The following is a 21,265-nucleotide window of genomic DNA, read 5'->3' as shown; positions in this document are numbered from 1 at the left end:
CAATGCTTGTTGATTCAGATTAGCAAATAAAGCCTGCCATTCATATGCATCCATAGCAGGTGGTACCATTAGGAACAGGCACCACAGAGTTACAGAAAGAGCAGTCCCTTAAACACATGCGTCCTAATGGAAACAGTGTAGAGAGTACCTTTACTAATCAGTAGAACAAATGTACACTTTATTTAACTATCAGGCCACAATATTCATTTCCTATCCAGAGACTTGTAAAGTCTTCAATTTGACCGCTTTGTTCTGTTAATTACAAAGCAGCACCAATATGTGCAGTGGTTTGGTTTTGCTGAACCACAGTCCCATTTCTTAAAAATACTTTCTCCGTGAGCAGGGGTAATATTTAATTTATTTATGTTCTCCCATTAAGTCCCTAAAACCACCAACCTTTGGCTATGTCTTGGGGCTGAATGTTAAGGCTTGACTAAACTAAACACTGTTCACTAAGGCATGCTGAGGGCAACACCACAACGGAGACATAACTTAAATTTATCACAAGAAAAATGACAAATATCTGTAGCTTCTATTGAGCTTCCTACAAAGGAACATTTCTACTTGTACAATTCCAGTGGAGTGTTGATAAAAGCTCAGAGCCTGCAATGTTTTAGATACAATGGACAAGGTTCAACACAAGTATGTAATCTGATCAGTTTTGATTCTGTCAGTGGGTTTAGTGCAAACAAAACATTGCTCACAAGAATTGGGTAAACTGGGTGACTGCAGTTCTCAGAAGGCTGTAACAATTTGCTAGTGTGTGTGTGTCAACTTTGACACAGCTTTATACAAGTCTTTCAGATGTTGCAGAGTTCAAAAAAAAGAAGTGTCCAAAACACTGACGGTAGATTTATCAAAGACGACAAATTAAAGGAAGGGCAGTGTGTTTTGGCAGTACAGCACCTAAAAGCATGACACATGGTCTTTGGGCAGTTTGAAGACTGTATTTGCTCAGGCTACAGATTTCAAATTGGTAGTACTACTGTGATGCTGGAAATGGAGCCACACACTCATCTTGTTGCATTTTATTTCTGAAGCATTCAACGTGATGTGCATTTTACAGATTCTAAAAAGACTAAGGTACTTTCCCAAAAATATCACAAAAACTGTACCAACTATCAGTTGAAATAAGATCCATTAAAATAAAGCTTTACTAGTGCAATAATTTGGTCAAGCATGAGGACTCTCTACAGATCATTAAACACTGATAATAAACTTGAGAACTACATGAAGCTTCTCAACCCTAGAAAAACAAAGAGGGTTAGGTGCTTTTCTTGTGAAGGATACATATTACTTTGGGCACTTTTGCCACGTTTGGGAGACTCCCCATTCATTATTTTTATTCCAACAGTTAGATATTTTCCACTAGTATGAAAAAGCCAACTCCCTAAGGTCTTTTGTGACTGGAGACATCTAGATAGCTGGCAGGATGTCTGGGCACTAATGAGCTAAAACAGCCTTTAAAGTTTCATGCTACATGTTAGCAAAAACTTCATATTGACAACTTAATTAGCTTAAATCATTCCTTCTGTGATTATGCCATGCTGTAGCTTCTCTAACAATCCCCTTAACTACTGCACACTACTTCATTGTCGTGCACCAGCCAGTGGGCTTGAGAAACAGCTAAGACTGCCTTCTGCTCAAAAGAAGCAGAAGGCAATACTAAGACAAACAGCATAGTTGCTAGGTCAGACAGATTCAAGCAAATCACTTTGCTTTGCTGTATGAAAACTCTACAAGAGGAAAAAAGTTTTGGGTTAGGGTGGCTTTTTAGGTCTGCAGTCTTCAATTGATTATCACCAACTGTAACAGACAACCAAATATTTACATCCAGGCAGTGCAAAGGATACCGAATGTTAACCACATGCAGCAGACACTGTTTACTAGTCCTTTATATCAGTCTCTTTAGATGTAAAAATCTGCTGCAGTTCTCAAAAAAGTTACCTTGTAAAAGTGCAATTGGCATAAACTGGTGAATGGCTTACTGCATCATCCACAACTCTGCTCTTGAAATGCTGCAGTCACTTAAGTATCTCCCCATTGTCCTCCTATTCTAGTTCTTATTTTAACTACTCAGCTTCTGGAGAACATTTTACAACTGAATGATGCTGCAGGAGGTGAATAAAAAGGGTGAAACCTTTTTCTTTTGTTCACCTAACTTTCAGAATTTGTAGAGCCACATAATAAAAAATCCCATGTAAGAAGGATGATGTGATTCCAAAGAAAATGTACTCTTTCTAATGCCTATGGTTTGGCATCTGATTTGTTTTCATGCTTCTGGACAGTATACGTCAACAGTGCAATTTATGTCCAAGATTGCAAGAAAGAACATGGCAAATTCTGGCAGGCAAATACACATGGATGCTACCAGCTTGAAGAAAACCTCCATTTTGAAGCAATATCTGCTGTAAAAATTGTAAAGGAACAAAGTCTGAAAAGCAGGTAAACAAGAGACCTCTGTTGGCTAAGGTTAGCTTGCTTATACTATGGCTGGTACATTTAGCCTGGTCACGTGAGTGCACCTTTTACTGTGATTGTATTATTGCAGATTTCTTTCCACATTTCTAGATTCAATTTTCTCTTTCAGCGATTGTAAAAAGACAAGGCAGTTAGAGAAGTGACACAGTAAAAACACATTTTCTGAAACCTGAATGCATAAATGCACATGTTGGAAGCAGTGAGAAGCAACAGATGACAAATACAAAGCAGGTACAGTAATGGTTAGTCTGGGATTCACAGTATCAGGAGCGTTGGCCCAATACCAGAACTTTCAGTATAAAACTGGAGTCTAAATGGTGTTTCTCTCAGCAGATTGGTCTCAGTGGAATACGATTAAAAAAATGGACATAATTTATACTGCAAAGTAACAAGAATAATCAACAAAAGAAAATTATAAAGAGGGAGAGGAGAAAACTGATGGCAGTTACTGTGTCTCAAACAACCTGTGTACATCAAACCTTAGCTGCCTTTAACATTGCCATTTATTATGCTGAAACAGAGAAGAAATCTTTTTTGGCCAAAAGGATGAGGCCTTAAAAGTGCTCTAAAAATTGTCTTTGGATACCCACGCAACCTAGCCACTGCTCGCTTTGTTAAAATACAAACAGTCTGGCACATGCTGAAGAGCTGACACTTCAAAATACAGCCAGTTGTGACTGCATCAAAGGGAGCAAAACATGAAAAGAGGAGAAACAAAACGCCCCCTATAAACAAGACCCAGTTGACAAAGATGGAGCTTGTAGTCACTGTATTTTTAAATAAGTGAGATCCGGATGGGAATGTTCGGCGACTCCGTCCTCTGAGGGGAATGATGGTTGACTAGATGCTCCACCACTGTATGTTTTGACATGTGCTTCATTAAGTAGGTCTCCTGTAAGACAAGAGGGTGTCCAAAAGGAATCAAGGATTATTCTGATAACAATCTCAAAACACCACAAGGTTATGACCTCTTCTCAATTATGGTAACCCTGGTTTTCTCAGCAGTTGTTATTTTTTAAATATAGGTATTCTGTGCTGGGCATTCTGCACTTGTAAGTCTGAGACCTTTTAGGATGTTTCTGTAAATACTGAAGAGGCTTTGTTCTTGTCATCTGGTCGCATTAATTGAATGGTTACATGGGTTTAAACATTCATTATGGTGTAAGCTGCTGCATCATGTGGATGTGTTAGTCTTTTACTTGCTACCTTTATGCACTTTTTCTAAATAAAATCAGACTCTTTTGCCTGTTTTGTAACAGCATTTCGTCCTTATATCATTCTTCGTCAAGCAAGCTACTAGGCCACTTCATATTCCACAAAAATACTAAGAAAAGAGAGTTTACGTTTTGAGACAAACACTTTCTTGTAAGCTTTACTATATTTTCATATACTAGAAGGAAAAAGAGAACTAGATTGAGAAAATCTGAATATCTCAGAATTTTCTTTCAAACGTTTATGAAGCACTGATCACCATTAAGCTTTTTGTGCACTTTTTGTATTGCTACATATTACTGAATTTAAATCTTGTTCTTTTTGGTTGACTTAAGATCAGAAACTGTAGTATTAGTTCTAAAAAGACCACAAGAGAAGTTGGGTATTATTATAAAACAATGAAATAACTCATTTACAGCAGGTAATAAAGGTTAGGGAATGCTTTGCCCTCTGTGTTTAGAAATAATTCACTTATATTATAAAGCCATAGCATGTCAATAAAGACAAGATAATGATTTAAAATGATATTAATATTTAAAAGCCTATTGGTTTGCCAATCATTAGAGCAGGCTGCTAATTCTTAATGTTTTTTCTAATGTCTTTTGGCATGCGACCAGACATTTTGACCTCCTCATCAGTAAAAGAAAGCCCAATGGAAAACTGATATCATAATGAAAGGGTTAATTCCTGTTTATGATGTACATAGTCAAATGTCCATAAAATATAATCGCACTGCTTTATTGCATTTGCATTTGCAATAAAGCATTTTAGCTTCTGATGTAATCTAATAGATAAAACAAAGTAGGCTGCAACAAAACATATTTAGATTCTAATCTGATCTTATTTGCTGGCATATCGGCGGCTCTGAGTCTAAGAATCTGCACTGGAAACAGGAAGGTTGCTGGTTCGAATCCCATAAATGGCAAAAGTAATTTCACCCCGTTGAACCCCTGAGCAAGGCCCTTAACCTGCAATTGATCTGTCCTGGGTATGACCTGTAACCTGCATCCAGCCAACTTGCAAGGAAAAATTCAGAAGTTTGTGCAGGATTGGCACAGCAGCCACTGTACAAAACCTCATACTGTTCCATTCCATTCGAACTAGTGTGCTGCTGAGGTGTCACCCATTGCACAGCTGCACTCATGTCCTAACTGGGATCCTGAGGTGGTTCGTTGTGTGTTGGGTGCATGTTCCCAACCTCTCTCTTTTCTCTCTCTGATCTAACATAACAATTCTGAACACTGACAGACAGAAATATTAACTCATTTTTCACAAAATAACAATGCATAGCTACATAAAACAACTATTCATGGAATAACAAGTAGAACTACTTATTTATCAGAAACCAGATATTAGAATTTGACTTCTCTCTTTGTAAAACTGTCATAAAATAACCTCACATTGTAGTCATCAATAATACTCACTGAGGTGTAGGCCCGGCCACACATGCTACAGCAGTAGGCCTTGGCATTCTTGATGGCGTGTGCTGACAGGTGGATCTGCAGTGAGGCCGAGTCAGAATAGGCGCGATAGCAATTTGGACACTTGTAGGGCTTGTCTTTGTTGTGTTGCCTCTGGTGAGACTATAAATGAAATACGAAAAGTAATAAATCAACACTATGCGCTATATTTACACAGTAACCCAAAATACATATTAACCTCTGGAGTTTTAAACAAATCACTTTTAGCAATGTTCTGGAACAAAACAGGACAGCTTTCCTTAGTATCCCTTTAAGGTTAACATTTTTTTTGTTTGTACAGCAATACCACTCACACATACATGCTTGCCCCAGACACTTTCCATAAACACAGTAACGAATGGAACAAATTAATTTACTATCTAAACAATATCATTTGTAGGTCATAAACTAAACAAATTAAATCAGCAGCACTGCTACTTGAAAATGGGACCTCCCTAAGCATGTCCCAGATTGCTAAAAGAGACATTAAATGGTAAACAGAAACATTAGATAACTGCCATTATGCTTGCACTTTATTATAGAATAGTACGAGTTATGTACTTAATTTAGTAGTAGTAATAACTATAACACTACTCTGGCAAGTTGTTAGATGAATGAATGTCTTTAGGTTAGACCAAACAAAACTACATTGACACCTACTGTGGGCATCTTGAAAACTTTTAAAAGGTTTTGTAAGACTAAACTTTTAAAAGGTTTTGTAAGACTAAGCCAGCAAATTAGATAAACATACAATACACTTAAGGAGAAAGGTAGAAGTAAATTCATAAATAAAACCAGCGGCACTTATTTTCATGAATGGTCACAATACTTTGAGTCAAACTACCAGGTCATACCAGACTCAAAAGCTCACACATTGCAATCTGTTTAGTTAGCCAACAAAAGGCATCATTTTGCTTCAGTTCTCACTTCAATTAATTCATTATTATCTTGCAGTAGTTTTAGAAAGGACTGGGCAGGGGGATAAGATATGCATTTTGTTAGGCTACAGAAGGATGACTGTTCAATTAGCATACTAACTTAAAAGTGCACAAAATGCAGCTTATTAGTGCTGGCTTTCCTGTAGCTAAAGCTACAAACCACTGAACATGGCACACTGGCTTCTAAAATAGGTTTGGCAGCTAAAAGCTATGTTGTGGTGTAGCCCTAAAGAGGTAGGCAAGACAGAAATTCAAGGTGGTAAAAAGAAGTATTTTATTTAAAGTCTACAATAAAAAAGATAATGTTCAAAATGGACAAACGGTCATAAAGGCTGATAGAAGGTAAAAACAATATTTAAATGGGCACAATGAAACATGAGTCCCAAAAACAGGTGAAGGTCATCCATATTCTTATAGGAACAAGCAAATGTGTTCAAAAAAAGCACAACATGAAACCACACCCACAATCAGACAGAAAATCAAAATGATCACAAGAAAAGACAGGTTTGGGTAGAGATTTTCACTAAGGCACCAAAACACAATGCTTGTTCAAAGATTCTCTGCCAGACTCTTTCCTTCTTCAACTTACCCCTCTGCTCCATTTCTACCGCCTCATTAATGTTACACTCTAGTAGACACTGATAGAAGGGGACCATAGGTGGGTAGTAACCAGTTACATTTACTTGAGTAACTTAAAAAAAATTGTACTTCTAAGAGTAGTTTTACTGCACCATACTTTTTACTTTTACTTGAGTACATTTGTGAAGAAGAAACGCTACTCTTACTCTGCTACATTGGGCAACACTCGAATTGTTACTTTATTTCCATTAGATACACTACGCAATATTTTTGGCAGAATCAATCTGCCAGTGGATCTACTGCATGACTGTTTCACCAATCAGACGTAGCAACAATAATCACAAGTCTCCGTTTCACCAATCAGACGTAGCAACAATAATCACATGGCTCCGTTTCAAAAATCAGACATAGCCATGCAGTCACATGACCACACACAAACTGTTGCGTCCTAGTGTCACAAATACCTCACAGACAGCAGACAGGGAAAGAAAGAAAACTGTACATGAAAAATGAGAGTCAACTCCTGCTGAAGTTTAACTATCACTTCACTGAGTGGAGAAAAAGCACGTTTTAACCAAACATGCACAGACACAGACAGTCAAGGTAAAGTGAGATTTCTTGTACGTGCATAAGCTGCCTTGTTCTAATGTTTTTTTCTATCAATTGTGCTATTTGGAGGGCAAGTGAATATGCAGTATTATACTGTTAGGGGAGCCCACACTGTTTTTGGCTTGCGAGCTACTTTTAAAAAGACCAGTTTGAAATGATCTACCTACATTAAAAATGCTTATTTATATATATATATACCGAGTATACTTTATACATAAAATATATGTTGTACCTTGCATAACTAAATAACCCTTATGCCACAATAACAATTCAATACATTTAAGATCACTACAGTATTTAGGATTTAATATCTTCATGTAGGAAAAGGCTGACTCGCATAAATAAGTAGAGCCGAATAATGCAGTCAAGGAGGTAGCACATTTCCTCATGTTTGGGTACTTTTCCTCTGTGAATAAGTTTCAAAACTGTCCATGAGCCCCATACATCAGCTGAATGTCATCCTGTATTGTCAAAATCTCATCCTCCACTGTAGAGGAGTTTTAGATGAAACAGTGTTGTAATTTTTGATGCGAGTGAATCACCATCAACATCTTCCCTAAATGGATAGCACTTAAATGTAGCGATTGGCTCAAGTAAAGCTGAGTCTTGAAACCATTTGTCAAAGTCTGACAAACAATTTTCAGTCTGCTCTGTGTAGCGTATGCTGTCAAATTGCGCACATGCCTTCCATTGCGTCTCCAGCTCTGACGCGAGGTTTTGGATGTTCCCCAAATCAAGGCGCTGCAGCTTTGAGGACAGATGTTGCATTTTTCGTTTGAAAGCATTAACTGAGCTAATCATATTGACTGTGGTTTTCTCTTTTCCTTGCAGCTGTAAATTAAGCTCATTCAACATGTTGGTCAGATCGGAAAAAAATGCCAAGTCTAGCGGCCATTGATCATTATTAAGTTGCTTGTATTCTGCATGTTTAATGACAAGGAGAAACTCCTTTTTCTCCGGCCAGGGGTCTTGAAATTTCAGCAGGATTTTCTCCCTAGCCATCTGCCAAAGGCATCTTTTATCATCTGTCCATCTTGGAAGGACTTCTTATGCTTAATGATCAAGTGACTCACCCAGAACGATGCTTCGGTGTGTCTGCCTTTGCTTTTGAATTCAGCCGAGTGAAAAATGATGGCTATCCGATTAACTGCAATTTTAGTTCCCTCTCCTTTCTCATTCTCAGATCGCTTTTCGGAAGGAAGTCAGTTTCCTAGTTTTTCTGAACAGTTCGAAAGTGCCTTTCCACATTTTCCTTCTTTGGAATACAAATGATAGATTGACAGATAAGACAAACGCAATTCGATTGTGACATTGTGAGAGAAAAACATCCTTTTCCAATTCCAAATCCAGCCCATACCCTTCTCACCACAACAACAGATTTTTTTTTAAAGTCTTTCTTTAGTCGATATGAATTGGAAGGCTAACTAGATCACTTAGATAGCCAGAGTTTTGCAGTAGCTCGCGTGTTTGATCGTGTGTGAGGGATGACCAGTGTGTTAGAAGAAAAGAGATCTCAGACTGGCCGCCCTGTATGTCAGTCAAGTGGCAAATGCCATAGGGAGGATATATCATAGACTAAGATTTAAAAATTTTTTTTTTTGAATGCAACGCGATCTACCTGCACTACCTTTCTGATCTACACGTCAATCGTGATTGACGTATTGGGCACCCCTGGTGTACAGTATATTTTGTCACTGTAAGCAGTTTGCACTGTTCAAACATACATGTTACCTACTGTAGGTATTGGCTTCAAAAGCTTTGTTGTGAAAAACTGAGATTTGGAACTTTGTGTTATTTGTACATCTTTATTTTGTAAAGATTTATTTTTACTCATTTTTTATTTTATTTGGAAATAGCAGAATTTGCACATTATTTTATATTTTTGTCTGTCTTATTACAACATTTCTAAAAAATAGTAGAACTTTGCTCAGTGACTTTACAATATTATGGTAGGGTTGTCAAATTATACATAATTTATGGCTCAAATACTCATATTAAAAATATGTAAATGTTTGAATAAATTCAAATGTAGGTTAAAAGCTAATAAGTAAAAAAATAAATAAATAATACACAGCACAATTTCAAAGCAAATTGCAAAAAGAAAATGCAATTTGTGGAAGGTAAATCAAATTTGCTTAATAGCCTGATTTGATAAGTTTGTAAAGCAGAAAGTGGGGTTCTGGTGGAAAATAATAACATACAGGATTGAACTAAATAGGAATCTTTTACCCCACTACAGATTCAACAAAAATAAAACACATACAGTATAATTATAAGGATTATTTTTCATTTCTGAATTATATGTGAAGCCAGAAGCCACCAACAGTTTAAAATGATAAAAATGCTGGTAGTGGAAGTGATGTGCAAAACACATCCAAAATACAAAAGTATTGCAGCATAGCATGTCTGGAGTAACACAAAGCTGAAATTAGTGCCTAGTAAAATAAAGGGCAATTCTTTTACAATCGAATGTCAGTGTTTGGATTTGAATAAGTTTTTCATACACATTCAAATAGTGATATTTGATCCAATAGCCCTACATGGCAAGATCAAAGGCAGAAACAAGTACTGTAGTTGTTTGACAGGGATTAAAAAGGAAAAAAATGTGTTTGAATCTGTAGCCATGTTCAAGATAATTAAATAATTAACCAATTTAATGTTTCATGATGCGTCCAATATGCTTTTTGTGTGTGCTGTATGTGTACACATGTATTTGTACCCACATATGCACAAAACACATACATTTTAAGGTAAAGTACAAATACTCGCTGATCGTGGAGCCAGAGAGTGGTTGAATAGTATATGCAAGTAAGAATTTCATTGTTCTCTATACATGTAACACTACTGATCCTATGAAACAATGATTATTTAACTCCAAAGAAATTTAAAGTCCGGATAGTGCCAGCAAGATCATGTGTGTAATTTTTCATGATACTGACAGAGAAATCCATATGAAATACAACATTAGTTTAAAAAAATAAATTAATAAAATCTAGAAAAATAAAACTTATTTTTAGGAATGCTCCAATCAGGATTTTTACGGCCGATACCAATCACCAATCTTTTTTAAAAAATAAGCTCTTTCAAATAAAGTGAATAGAAGCCTCATGTCTTATATCAAAGTTTATCTTTATAATTAAACAAACTACAGGTGTTAACAGTTCATTTTAGTAACAAAATGGAATTCATTAGGCTTATTGTTCATTGAGCATTTATTTCCGAGACTGGTTATCTGGTTACTAACAGATGATGCAGGTCCTGGGTGCCCTCCCTTGCCACACTCTGTTTATTAGAAACTGGTTAGATATTGATACCATCTGCAGGGATACCTGTCCTGTAGTATGCTGGTGGAGCACTGAATGCCACCACCTATGCTGCCTTCCCTCGCCATGATTGTGCTGCTGCTTTTGCTTAAAGTTATACCTGACCACAACATAAACATTCAGGGAATACTGCACCCTAAAGGCCACTACTGTATGTTATCACTCTGAAATATATAGGGCCTCTGTTCCTCTAGTTCACTTTGAGGCACTTTACTCCTTGCTTAAACTTTATATAGGACTTAGCCTTGACTTGAAAATAATGTGTAAAGGCCACAGATGCAATGAAAAAATTGAATCAGGAGAGAAACTCCAAAAAAAAAATCAGAAAATCTCACTCCACATAACGAGTAACAAAAACAAGATTCTAATACGCTACCCTAATACACTAGTTATATGCAGTTATCTACTGTAACATCTCACTTCGTCATCTTTCTTACAACAGTCTTTATCAAACCATGAGGGAAAATGTCATGAGATCCTTCATCACGGTTATTTACATTGTACATGGCTATGAATGTCACTGTCACTTTATAATGCCATCCCTTTCAGTTCACCTCTTGATCTACATGTAATACAATACATACGCAACAGTATGTGAGTAGTGTATATTATAGCTTCCTCTAAACAATTTACTGTCTTCCAAAAGCAATACAAAGTGGAGAAATATTTTCCTTCCCAGCACTCTCACTTCTTGTGTTAACCCACATGACATGTATTACGTAAGCCTTAGGAAAGGAAGAGGAAAAAAGAAAAAAAAATACATTTTAATCCTGTTTCTTATCTGGTTGCTGAAGCATAATTTAAGTTTAACAGCAGTTATTTGTATTTTACTTTACAGTGATATATTATTTCAAATTTTGGGATAATGGCAGATTGGAAGTAACTGTACAGCTAATTGCAGGAAGAAAAATAGCAATGGTTTCAGAACAAGACTTAATGTCAAACAGAATTCTTGCTTTTCATTTAATATGTCATCTTTTAAACTTTTATTCCATATTTTGTAAAGTGCTTTCCGTTGCATTTAATGTATAATAATTGTACATAATTATATATTGATCTACTGTACAGTAAATGAGAATGACTCAGACGCCGTCGTGAGTGTCAGCCTTTCCAGCAGCTCCGTGTACGACTTTATTTTTCTAACTTTATCTCTATTTTACTGATCACTCTTATCACTTTCTTTATGTGGACTTGTTCCCTGGACACTTTTTAATACTTGGATATGGATTTTTACACGCCGAGACTCGTCTATTCAAGTAGTCAACTTCAAGTGCTGAGAACAAATGCCCACGCCGGTGTGATTCCTTATTTACCTGATGAGGTAAGAAATCGATATTGTGGCAGCAGAGCCGGAGCTAACCTAAAAGCCAAGCGACAAGCAAGAAAGTGGCGCTACAAGCCTTCGGTGCCTTCTGTGATCCTAGGAAATGTGAACTCACTACCAAATAAGATCGACGAACTGGCTGCGCTGGTGAAAAATGTCAGCACCTACAGAGAATGCAGTTTGTTGTGTTTTTGTGAAACGTGGCTAACAACTACCATCCCAGATGCTAACGTGGAGCTACTCGGGTTTAGCACAGTTAGAGCGGACAGAGAAGCAAATAACTGCGGGAAGCAGAAAGGAGGAGGGCTTGTTCTCTATGTGAATACAAGGTGGTGCAACTCTGGACATGTAAACGTCAAATACTCCACTTGCTGCAGGGACATCGAACTATTGGCCGTAAGTCTGGGTCCCTATTACTTGCCCAGAGAGTTTGGACACCTCATTGTTGTTATTGTTTACATCCCTCCTCGGGCAGACATGGAGATAGCGGGTGACATCATCCATTCCGCTGTTGCTAAATTACAAACACAGAACCCTGAGGTGCTTGTGCTAATCACTGCAGACTTTAACCATATGATGCTGGACAAAACATTACCTGCCTTCTCCCAGTATGTGGATTGCAACACCCGGGGAAATAGGACTATTGACCTACTGTATGCAAATGTTAAAGACACATACAGCGCCACCCCGCTACCTGCGCTTGGGAAAGCTGATCATAACCTGGTTCTGCTTCAGCCTCGCTAGAAACCAAGAGTGAGGGAGCTACCTACAACCACACACTCATTCAGGAAGTGGTCCCTGAGGCAGAGCAGGCTCTGAGAGACTGCTTTGGAACTACAGACTGGGATATCCTACAGGGATCCATAGTGAGAACAATGAGGAGGTTGTTGACTGCACTACTGACTACATCAACTTCTGTATGGACATTGTAGTTCCAGTAAGAACAGTACGCTGCTATGCTAACCACAAGCCATGGATTACAAGTGACATCAAGGGCCTTTTGAACCAGAAGAAAAGGGCTTTTAAAGACGGTGATCAGCATGAGCTCAAGCGTGCAGAAGGAACTCCGAGTCCAGCTCAGGGAGGCGAAGGAGCAGTACAGGAGAAAGCTGGAGCAGAAGTTGCAGAATAACAGCATGAAGGAAGTGTGGGATGGGATGAAGATCATCACTGGCTGCAGCTCGAAGCGGGGTGCCACCATTGAGAGAGGACGGCGAGAGAGCAAACCAAATAAACAACTTCTTTAACAGGTTTGACCACCCTAACCCACTCTCACCTCAGAGTACTGCACCCTCCACCCATCCTTCTGCTGATACCAGCATAGAGACATCCCCACCCACAATTACAGCAGCCCAGGTGAGCAGAGAGCTGAGAAGACTTCGTGCCAGCAAAGCAGTGGGTCCAGATGGAGTATGCCACGACTGCTGAAGGCCTGTGCGCTGGAGCTGGGGAGTCCTCTACAGGGCATCTTCAACCTGAGCATGGAACAAGGGAGAGTCCCAAGGCTTTGGAAAACATCTTGCATCACCCCAGTCCCAAAGGTATCACATCCTAGTGAGCTGAATGACTTCCAGCCTGTTGCTCTGACGTCACATGTGATGAAGACCATGGAGTGGCTGCTGCTTCACCACCTGAGGCCACAGGTCTGCCACGCCCTCGACCCTCTGCAGTTCGCATACCAGGAGAAGATGAGAGTGGAGGATGCCATCATCTACATGCTACACCGATCCCTCTCCCACTTGGACAGGTGCTGTAAGAATTATGTTTCTGGACTTCTCTAGCGCCTTCACCACCATCCAACCTCTGCTCCTTAGGGACAAGCTGACAGAGATGGGAGTAGATTCACACCTGGTGGCATGGATCGTGGACTATCTTACAGACAGACCTCAGTATGTGCGTCTTGGGAACTGCAGGTCTGACATTGTGGTCAGCAACACAGAGGCGCAGGGGACTGTACTTTCTCTGGTCCTGTTCAGCCTATATACATCGGACTTCCAATACAACTTGGAGTCCTGCCACGCAAAAGTTAAGCTGACGACACTGCTATTGTGGGCTGCATCAGGAGTGGGCAGGAGGAGGAGTATAGGAACCTAATCAAGGACTTTGTTAAATGGTGCGACTCAAACCACTTACACCTGAACACCAGCAAAACCAAGGAGCTGGTGGGGGATTTTAAGAGACCCAGGCCCTCATGGACCCGTGATCATCAGAGGCAACTGTTTGCAGAGGGTACAGACCTATAAATACCTGGGAGTGCAGCTGGATTATAAATTGCACTGGACTGCCAATACTGATGCTCTGTGCAAGAGAGGACAGAGCCGACTATACTTCCTTAGAAGGCTGGCGTCCTTCAACATCTGCAATAAGATGCTGCAGATGTTCTATCAGACGGTTGTGGTAAGTGCCCTCTTCTATGCGGTGGTATACTGGGGAGGCAGCATTAAGAAGAAGGATGCCTTAGGCCTGGACAAACTGGTGAGGAAGGCAGGCTCTATTGTAGACATTGAGCTGAACAGTTTGACATCCGTGGCGGAGCGACGGGCACTAAGCAGACTCATGTCAATCATGGAGAATCCACTGCATCCACTGAACAGTATCATCTCCAGACAGAGGAGCAGCTTCAGCGACAGACTGCTGTCACTATCCTACTCCACTGACAGAATGAGGACATCATTCCTTCCCCACACTATGCAACTCTTCAATTCCACCATAAACGTTAACAATATATAAATTTATTCTGTTTTACTTGCATTTTTATCACTTTAATTTAATATTGTTTTTTTTATCAGTATGCTGCTGCTGGAGTATGTGTATTTCTTCTTCGGATTCATAAAGTATCTATCTATCTAAACATCTTTAAATTTCTTACTCTTATAATAATCTACCAAAAATGATAACAATAAGGAGGCCTAACAGTGCCTATAAGACCCTAAAGCAGTCTTTATTTACCCAAGATATTAAATAATGACTGTGTGTTTGTGTGTTTTTATAATTTGAAAAAAATTATCATAAATAAATATTCTCTCTCCCTCTATTTCATATACACATTTCTACTTAACAGACACAGCCACTTACACTGTATATACCTGATAGAGCAAGTACTATGATAGTATTATTATCAGTATTATCCATTTCTTACAACAAAGGACTTTTAACATCAGGAAGAAGATAAATGGAACCTGCTTTATTTATGTGCAATATCCTGCTTCAGAGATGGTTCATCCATGGAGATGGTGCTAGGCTGCAAGTACAACTCAACGACTTACCCCGCGATTTTCAGTTGCAGCCTTCATTTACATAATCTTGGCAAGTCAGAGGCAGTCAGTGGTGCTCTCTCGTGAAATCTGACATACCCAGAGTAATGTGACATGCCCAGTGACTCACTCTGACAGTCAAACATATTTGATTTTTTGTGTGCATGACAGCTAACAACCAATGCTGGTCTGGAAGTACAATGCATATAATGCAGTCATGTGGAAAAAGGAACATGGGACCTCACCAACAAAAACAAAATTTCCTCTGTCTGGTCTGATGTCTCATGTTCTACATAGCATGACAAAATGGAGAGGGAAAAAAAGGCACAGATTGTAGCTTCACTTTGAATATCTGTTAATTTTTCACAGGGCATAGCCTTTATGAGGAAGTACATTATTGACTGTCACAAAAAGTACATGATTGTGTTGGAAGGTCAGAATGAAGTTGGCTGAAGCTGGCATGCCCAGCAATTCTCAGTCATGTAAAGTGATATGGTCCAGCAACAAGATCAACAAATGCAATCAGCAAACCTGACATACCCAATACTAGAAATTGCATAATGCGACATTGGCTTAAATGATGAACTAATGGAGAATAAGTTGCAACTGGTCAGAGAATGGCATCTCAAGATTAATTAGACACAATGTTAACAACACAGAGCTGGTGTGTGTTAGCAATTACTGTTAAGGCACGATACTCCAAAGACTGGCCTGGCCTGCCACTTTAACTTTATAAAATTAATATTTAGAGGCATTTTCATAAAATGCCTAACATAACAAAACACCTGCACATGTTGCTATTGCAGCCAGCTCCTTGATGAACAGGATAGTCCACTCTCCGTCTTAAATTGCCTTAGTGATTATCACTGCAAACAGTCTCTTTATTGGCAGCTAACAGCTGTGTTCTTTGAACTACTGACTTTATTCCCTAGTTATTTACTATTAATTATACCATCTAGAAGATTATAAAATCTCGGCAATGTCTGATTTGACTTTCCCAGAAACTACTGACGAAGAGTCTTAATTAAGCATTTTCTTAATAAAACATTACTTTTTCTCACTAATGGGATTTCTATGAGAACGTCATCAATGTAAATTGTTTATGAAGAAGGAACAGGATCTGCTAATAGATTTGGTGAAGAAATGATCAAATCACAGTTGTGCTTTTTCATTGCAAGCTGCCAACTTCTTTAAAAGCTACTTTGAACAGAAAAATACAACCACAACAAATTAATGAACCAGGCCAGAAATGCACATGCCAAATTGACTAAGCAAAGTTGCTTGACTTCATTGCCATTAACTGCACCATCCTTCCATTTGCATGGAAACGAAACACAACATCTTCTCTAAATTAAAGAAACTTTAACCAAGAAGTATGCCCAGTTTCTAAAATCATTGCATCTTGCATCACCACTATTTGCATTCACTCTAATCCTCCTGACCAAAAAGGACAGATTATGTTACCTGCAGCAACCAAAAAATGTTCTGTCCACCCTTCTGTCTGGTAAGTGGCATAAGTTTGTAGAAACTATCACTAACAACTTTTTTGCTAAATCGATTGCTTTAGACTAATGGGAAATGATGACTAACTTTGCTCTATGGTATGATTTTGCAATGGCAATAAAACAAGGCAAGGAATAGCCATTAATGTTCATACTGTTTTAAGGTGGTTTGTTCTAACTTTTATTATGCCAATATAAAATTATTCTCAGTATAAATGTTGCTTTAGAGGGAAAACCAATTACATTTTTAGTGGATTAATGTACAACTAAATCGTCAGCTTTAGTATTTTATTTTTAAGTGCAGTATTATGCTTGTATAATTTAATTTTAGAACATAAGCAAGATAAATTAGCTGATCTATTAAATGCAATTTTGCTGTTTAAACTGGAAAATTGCTATCATGTTCAGAGGAAGGAAGCAAATTAAGGCAGAATGAAAGAAAAAATAAATTGTAAAGGATGATTTAATTCTTTTGCATTGAAGGTTCTGACTCCAAATAAGAGTCTTTCAGATCTTGTTCTATTAGCATACTTCTGAGACCGTATACAGACAGTTGATGTAAAGATGTAATTAACTGTTGGAGTACAAAGTAATACTGCCCTCTTTTCTTTGGCATGACACATGATACAGCTGCAACTGCCCCACTTAACTTCAATCAAAGTGTGAGAGTCTTTGAAACTGCTGTAGCAGTGTCTTTTGAATGCAGCCTCTGGATCTCTGTCTGATAAGACAGTATCAATCACAAGCCAGTCAGGTTATAGCAAAGTAGAGTGAGATGAACTCAGATACACAAAACCATGGCAATGGAGAATTGTCCCTTAGTCAAAGGACATAAAATATATAGAGACAAAGGATCTTATCCTTATCGATGTACGAGTTTGATAAATACTGACTAGATTTGATTAACTTATCACTACACATAGCTGGTTTGTTCTGGTAGATAAAAGAGCCACATCAATGTCACTTGAGATAAACAGAGGAAAACTTTCATTGCTGTTTGTGTATATGTAATTAACACATATTCAGAGTACATGAACTTTTGAAAACCATCAAATTCAGTGCTCAGAAAGCTACCATATTCTTACCCAATTCTCCCACTGGGAGACTTTAATACTCTATTGAAGAATGACAGAGATACTTGGAGAGGTATGAATGGTAGGAACAGTCAACCCAATCCGATTTAAGATGGTGAATTATACTAGATTTCTATGCTTGTAACAGTTTGTCCATAATAAACACCATACTGAATCTCAAAGTTACTCATAAGTATACCTGGTACTTGAATACTTTGGGCTAAAGGTCAATTGTTTGTAGTCATGTGATTTGTTCTGAGGCTGCATGTCCTGGACACGTGGGTAAAAATAAATGAAACTGAGCAGCAGTTAATAGGTGAAATGGATTCAGCACCTTTTGGGACAGACCCAAAATACCATAATAGGTAGCGAGAGTGTGCTACTTAGTAAATCCCTCTGCTCAGTATAATTTCGGCTCTCAAATCAGGGAGACCTTCTCCTGCCTCTTGGAAGAAGTCAGGGTTGTAGAGTCACAATTGACACTATTTAAGAATTATGTAGTCAAAGCAGCTGCAAGGAGTTGTGGCCAAAAGGTTGTCTATGACTACATGGTGCTGTATAGCAAGATCTACTAGTGGACACAAGCAGTAAAGAAATCTGTCTTTTGTTTTACATTAGCAAGAGTATCCAGATTTTACTTTGAGGTACTAGCAGCTGTAAAAGTGAGCTGAAACAAACGTCCTAGTGTGGGTGAAGTTTGGCCAGGTCATGGTGAATGAGTTTAGGACAGTGTCAAAAAGATCCAGACAAACCACTGAATGAATCAGAAAGGGTACATAGGACAGGCAGACTATTTTCAGCAAAGATGGAAAAATGCTGAATTCAACTTGGGATACTGTCAAGTGGCACTCCTAAACCTGGTAGATAAGCTTATAATGCAGTAACCTATCGAAGGTATGCGATATTTAAATCCACCACTGTATGCAATTCAGTCCCTGTATTTGCAGAAAAGTGTGCTTGTACACTTGGTATTAAGTGGAGACTGTTAAATGTGGGCTTTGGACTCCTCCAAGTGTGTGTCTTGATGTGTTTTGTAAGAAGTTGCTACATAACTAATGTTATGTCCAAATAGTCATACAGTATGTGAACACAGCCCATGACTCTTAAAATCCTGGCACAAAGCACTCACACCTGCAACCCAAAGTAGTTATAATTCATGGCTTTTGAGACGGGTTAAAAAATGAACTTGTCTACTGTTAAACCTGCTTAATTCAACTACATAGCCACAGAAAGCTACAAGGCATGAGTCAAATCTATGTGGGATGCATGTTTCTTTGCAGGCTACATTCACATACAGACTACAGAACTCATTCACATCAGCCCTCTTCACATCACCTATGAGATTTCATCAAAACATTTAGGATCTGAACCTGAAAGGATATTCTAGACTGCCAATCTGTAATTGGCTGATGATTAGACAATGTGTATTAAAATACAATATAAAGGTTTCTGGCATTTTATTGTTTATAGTATACTGTATATTTCTAATTTCAGAAGCATGTCAACATGGATGCTAAAAACAACAAAATTAAGTACTGCGCTATCAGTGAAACAGTAAACTTCCAGAAATTAATTTGCGCCTAAGCATCATGTGGTAGCAGAATTCCATCATTTCAGGTTGTTTCTTTAAAGTTACCCAAAGTGTGGCCAACCTTCAGCATCACAAGAAATTGATGAAAATGTTGCCACCTTTGACAGAATTGAAGAGTGATGGTATACAAAATATTTAGATACATCATTATGACACAGAGACTAAAAAAGAACCAAAACAATAGAAACATAGTGAGGTAGCAATGGCCAAGAAATTCAAGGTCCACCACACTGCTGACAAGACCATATGCACAATTTTTTATGATATTAAGGTAAAGGCATAGTCTATACTGATTACACCATTCAAAAAGTCTACTTAACTGGTGAATGCTTCTTTGATTTTCTTTGCCAATTAAATCAAGGAAATGCAATGAAGAAAGTTGTAGGCTATACCATCAAAAAAGTAAATATTAAAAAACATATTGAAAGTTAATCATCATAAACCTATAGCATGATCCAGTGGACTCCAGGCCATAAATAACAACAAACACTTAAGTTTGTTCTAGTTGATGGAATTTTTGTTCACCTAAACCTGTGGACTTCAGTTCTTCAGAGCCCCATGGCTAAGTGTTTTGACTTCAACCAATTTTACAATCAGTGCATCATTTATTCTTAATTGATTTAATTGTTTAGTGAGTTTTTCTTTTTACATTCTTGACAATTCTGAATATTTTTACCTTTGTCAAAAATTTTAATCTTAAGTTCCTTTAGAAATTATCTTTTAATTCATCCTTTTCTATAGAGTTTTAACCCATAGTTGTATCCAAATGCAGAGAAAACTGAATGGTAAAAGGGAGCAAATACACTACTTCTGTCCCATATTCATTGATCTACTTTTTTTTTTTTGAGATTTTATTAAGTTTATTGCAATCATTCCATACAAATCAATCATTTTTTACAAAAAGTAGAACTGAGAACAAGTCGATCCCCTGAGAGAGAGAGCAAGGCCAACGGAGTAAAATTTAAGGCTTGTAAACATACCTAAATTGAAAGTTTGATAAGCCAATAGAGATGAATGGAGAAGAAAAAGAAATACAGAAATAATTGCTTCCTCTGTGCTTTAAGAGTTTATTTTAAAATATTACTGATTAGATTCTGCCATGTTTTGAAAAAAATCTGTACAGATCCCCTAACTGAGTATCTGATTTTTTCCAGTTTCAAATAGTATAAAACATCGGTTTCCCACTGACTTAAAAGAGGAGAGTTTGGATTCTTCCAGTTTAGGAGAATAAGTCTGCGTGCCAAAAGTGTAGTGAATGCAATCACAGTTTGTTTATCCTTTTCAACTTTAAACCCATCTGGAGGAACCCCAAACACAGCTGTTAATGGGTTAGGAGGGATTGTGAGACCAAGGCTGTCTGAAAGGTAATTAAAAATTTTGGTCCAGAATGATGTTAATTTGGTGCTGGCCCAGAACATGTGACCCAGTGAGGCTGGGACTTGATTGCAGCGTTCGCAGGTTGGATCTTGCCCTGGAAACATTTTGGAGAGTTTTAGACGAGACAGATGTGCTCGATATATAATTTTGAGTTGGATAATTGCATGCTTTGCGCATATGGGGTTCGAATGAATTCTCTGCATTGCTACTTTCCACTCCTTTTCTGATATATTAATTGAGAGATCGTTTTCCCAGTGTCCTCTTGGATCTTTGAAAGGGAGGGACTGTAAAATTTTATATATTGCAGAGATGGTGTCTGAGTCCTTGAAATTGAGCAATATTTTTTCCAGCATGGATGAGGGTGCAAGATGAGGAAAATCGTGAAGGTTCTGTTTAACAAAATTCCTAATTTGAAGATAGTGAAAGAAATGTGTTGCTGGAATGTTAAATTTGTAATGTAATTGTTCATAGGATGCAAATATGTTGTCTATATAAAGGTCCCTAAGCAAGTTAATCCCAAATTTTTTCCAGATATTAAAAAC

General features: G+C 38.0%; 1 protein-coding gene across 5 annotated transcripts in view; it reads right to left on the bottom strand.

Annotated features, from left to right (window-relative positions):
- Nucleotides 1–300: 300 nt before the first annotated feature.
- The window catches only part of LOC120530960 (zinc finger protein 362-like), a 115,369-nt gene continuing 94,404 nt past the window's right edge, over nucleotides 301–21,265 (bottom strand). For all 5 annotated transcript variants that reach the window (XM_039755812.1, XM_039755813.1, XM_039755809.1 and 2 more), the window contains exons 8-9: nucleotides 5,118–5,276; nucleotides 301–3,373 (exon numbers count right to left, since the gene is read on the bottom strand). In XM_039755812.1, the coding sequence (XP_039611746.1) occupies nucleotides 3,257–3,373; nucleotides 5,118–5,276 (276 nt within the window). In that variant the 3' untranslated portion in view covers nucleotides 301–3,256. The remainder of the gene's footprint in view (nucleotides 3,374–5,117; nucleotides 5,277–21,265) is intronic.

Source organism: Polypterus senegalus, chromosome 6 (genome assembly GCF_016835505.1).
Source record: "Polypterus senegalus isolate Bchr_013 chromosome 6, ASM1683550v1, whole genome shotgun sequence".
NCBI classification, from domain to species: Eukaryota; Metazoa; Chordata; class Cladistia; order Polypteriformes; family Polypteridae; genus Polypterus; species Polypterus senegalus.
This window is presented reverse-complemented; position numbering and strand designations above follow the sequence as displayed.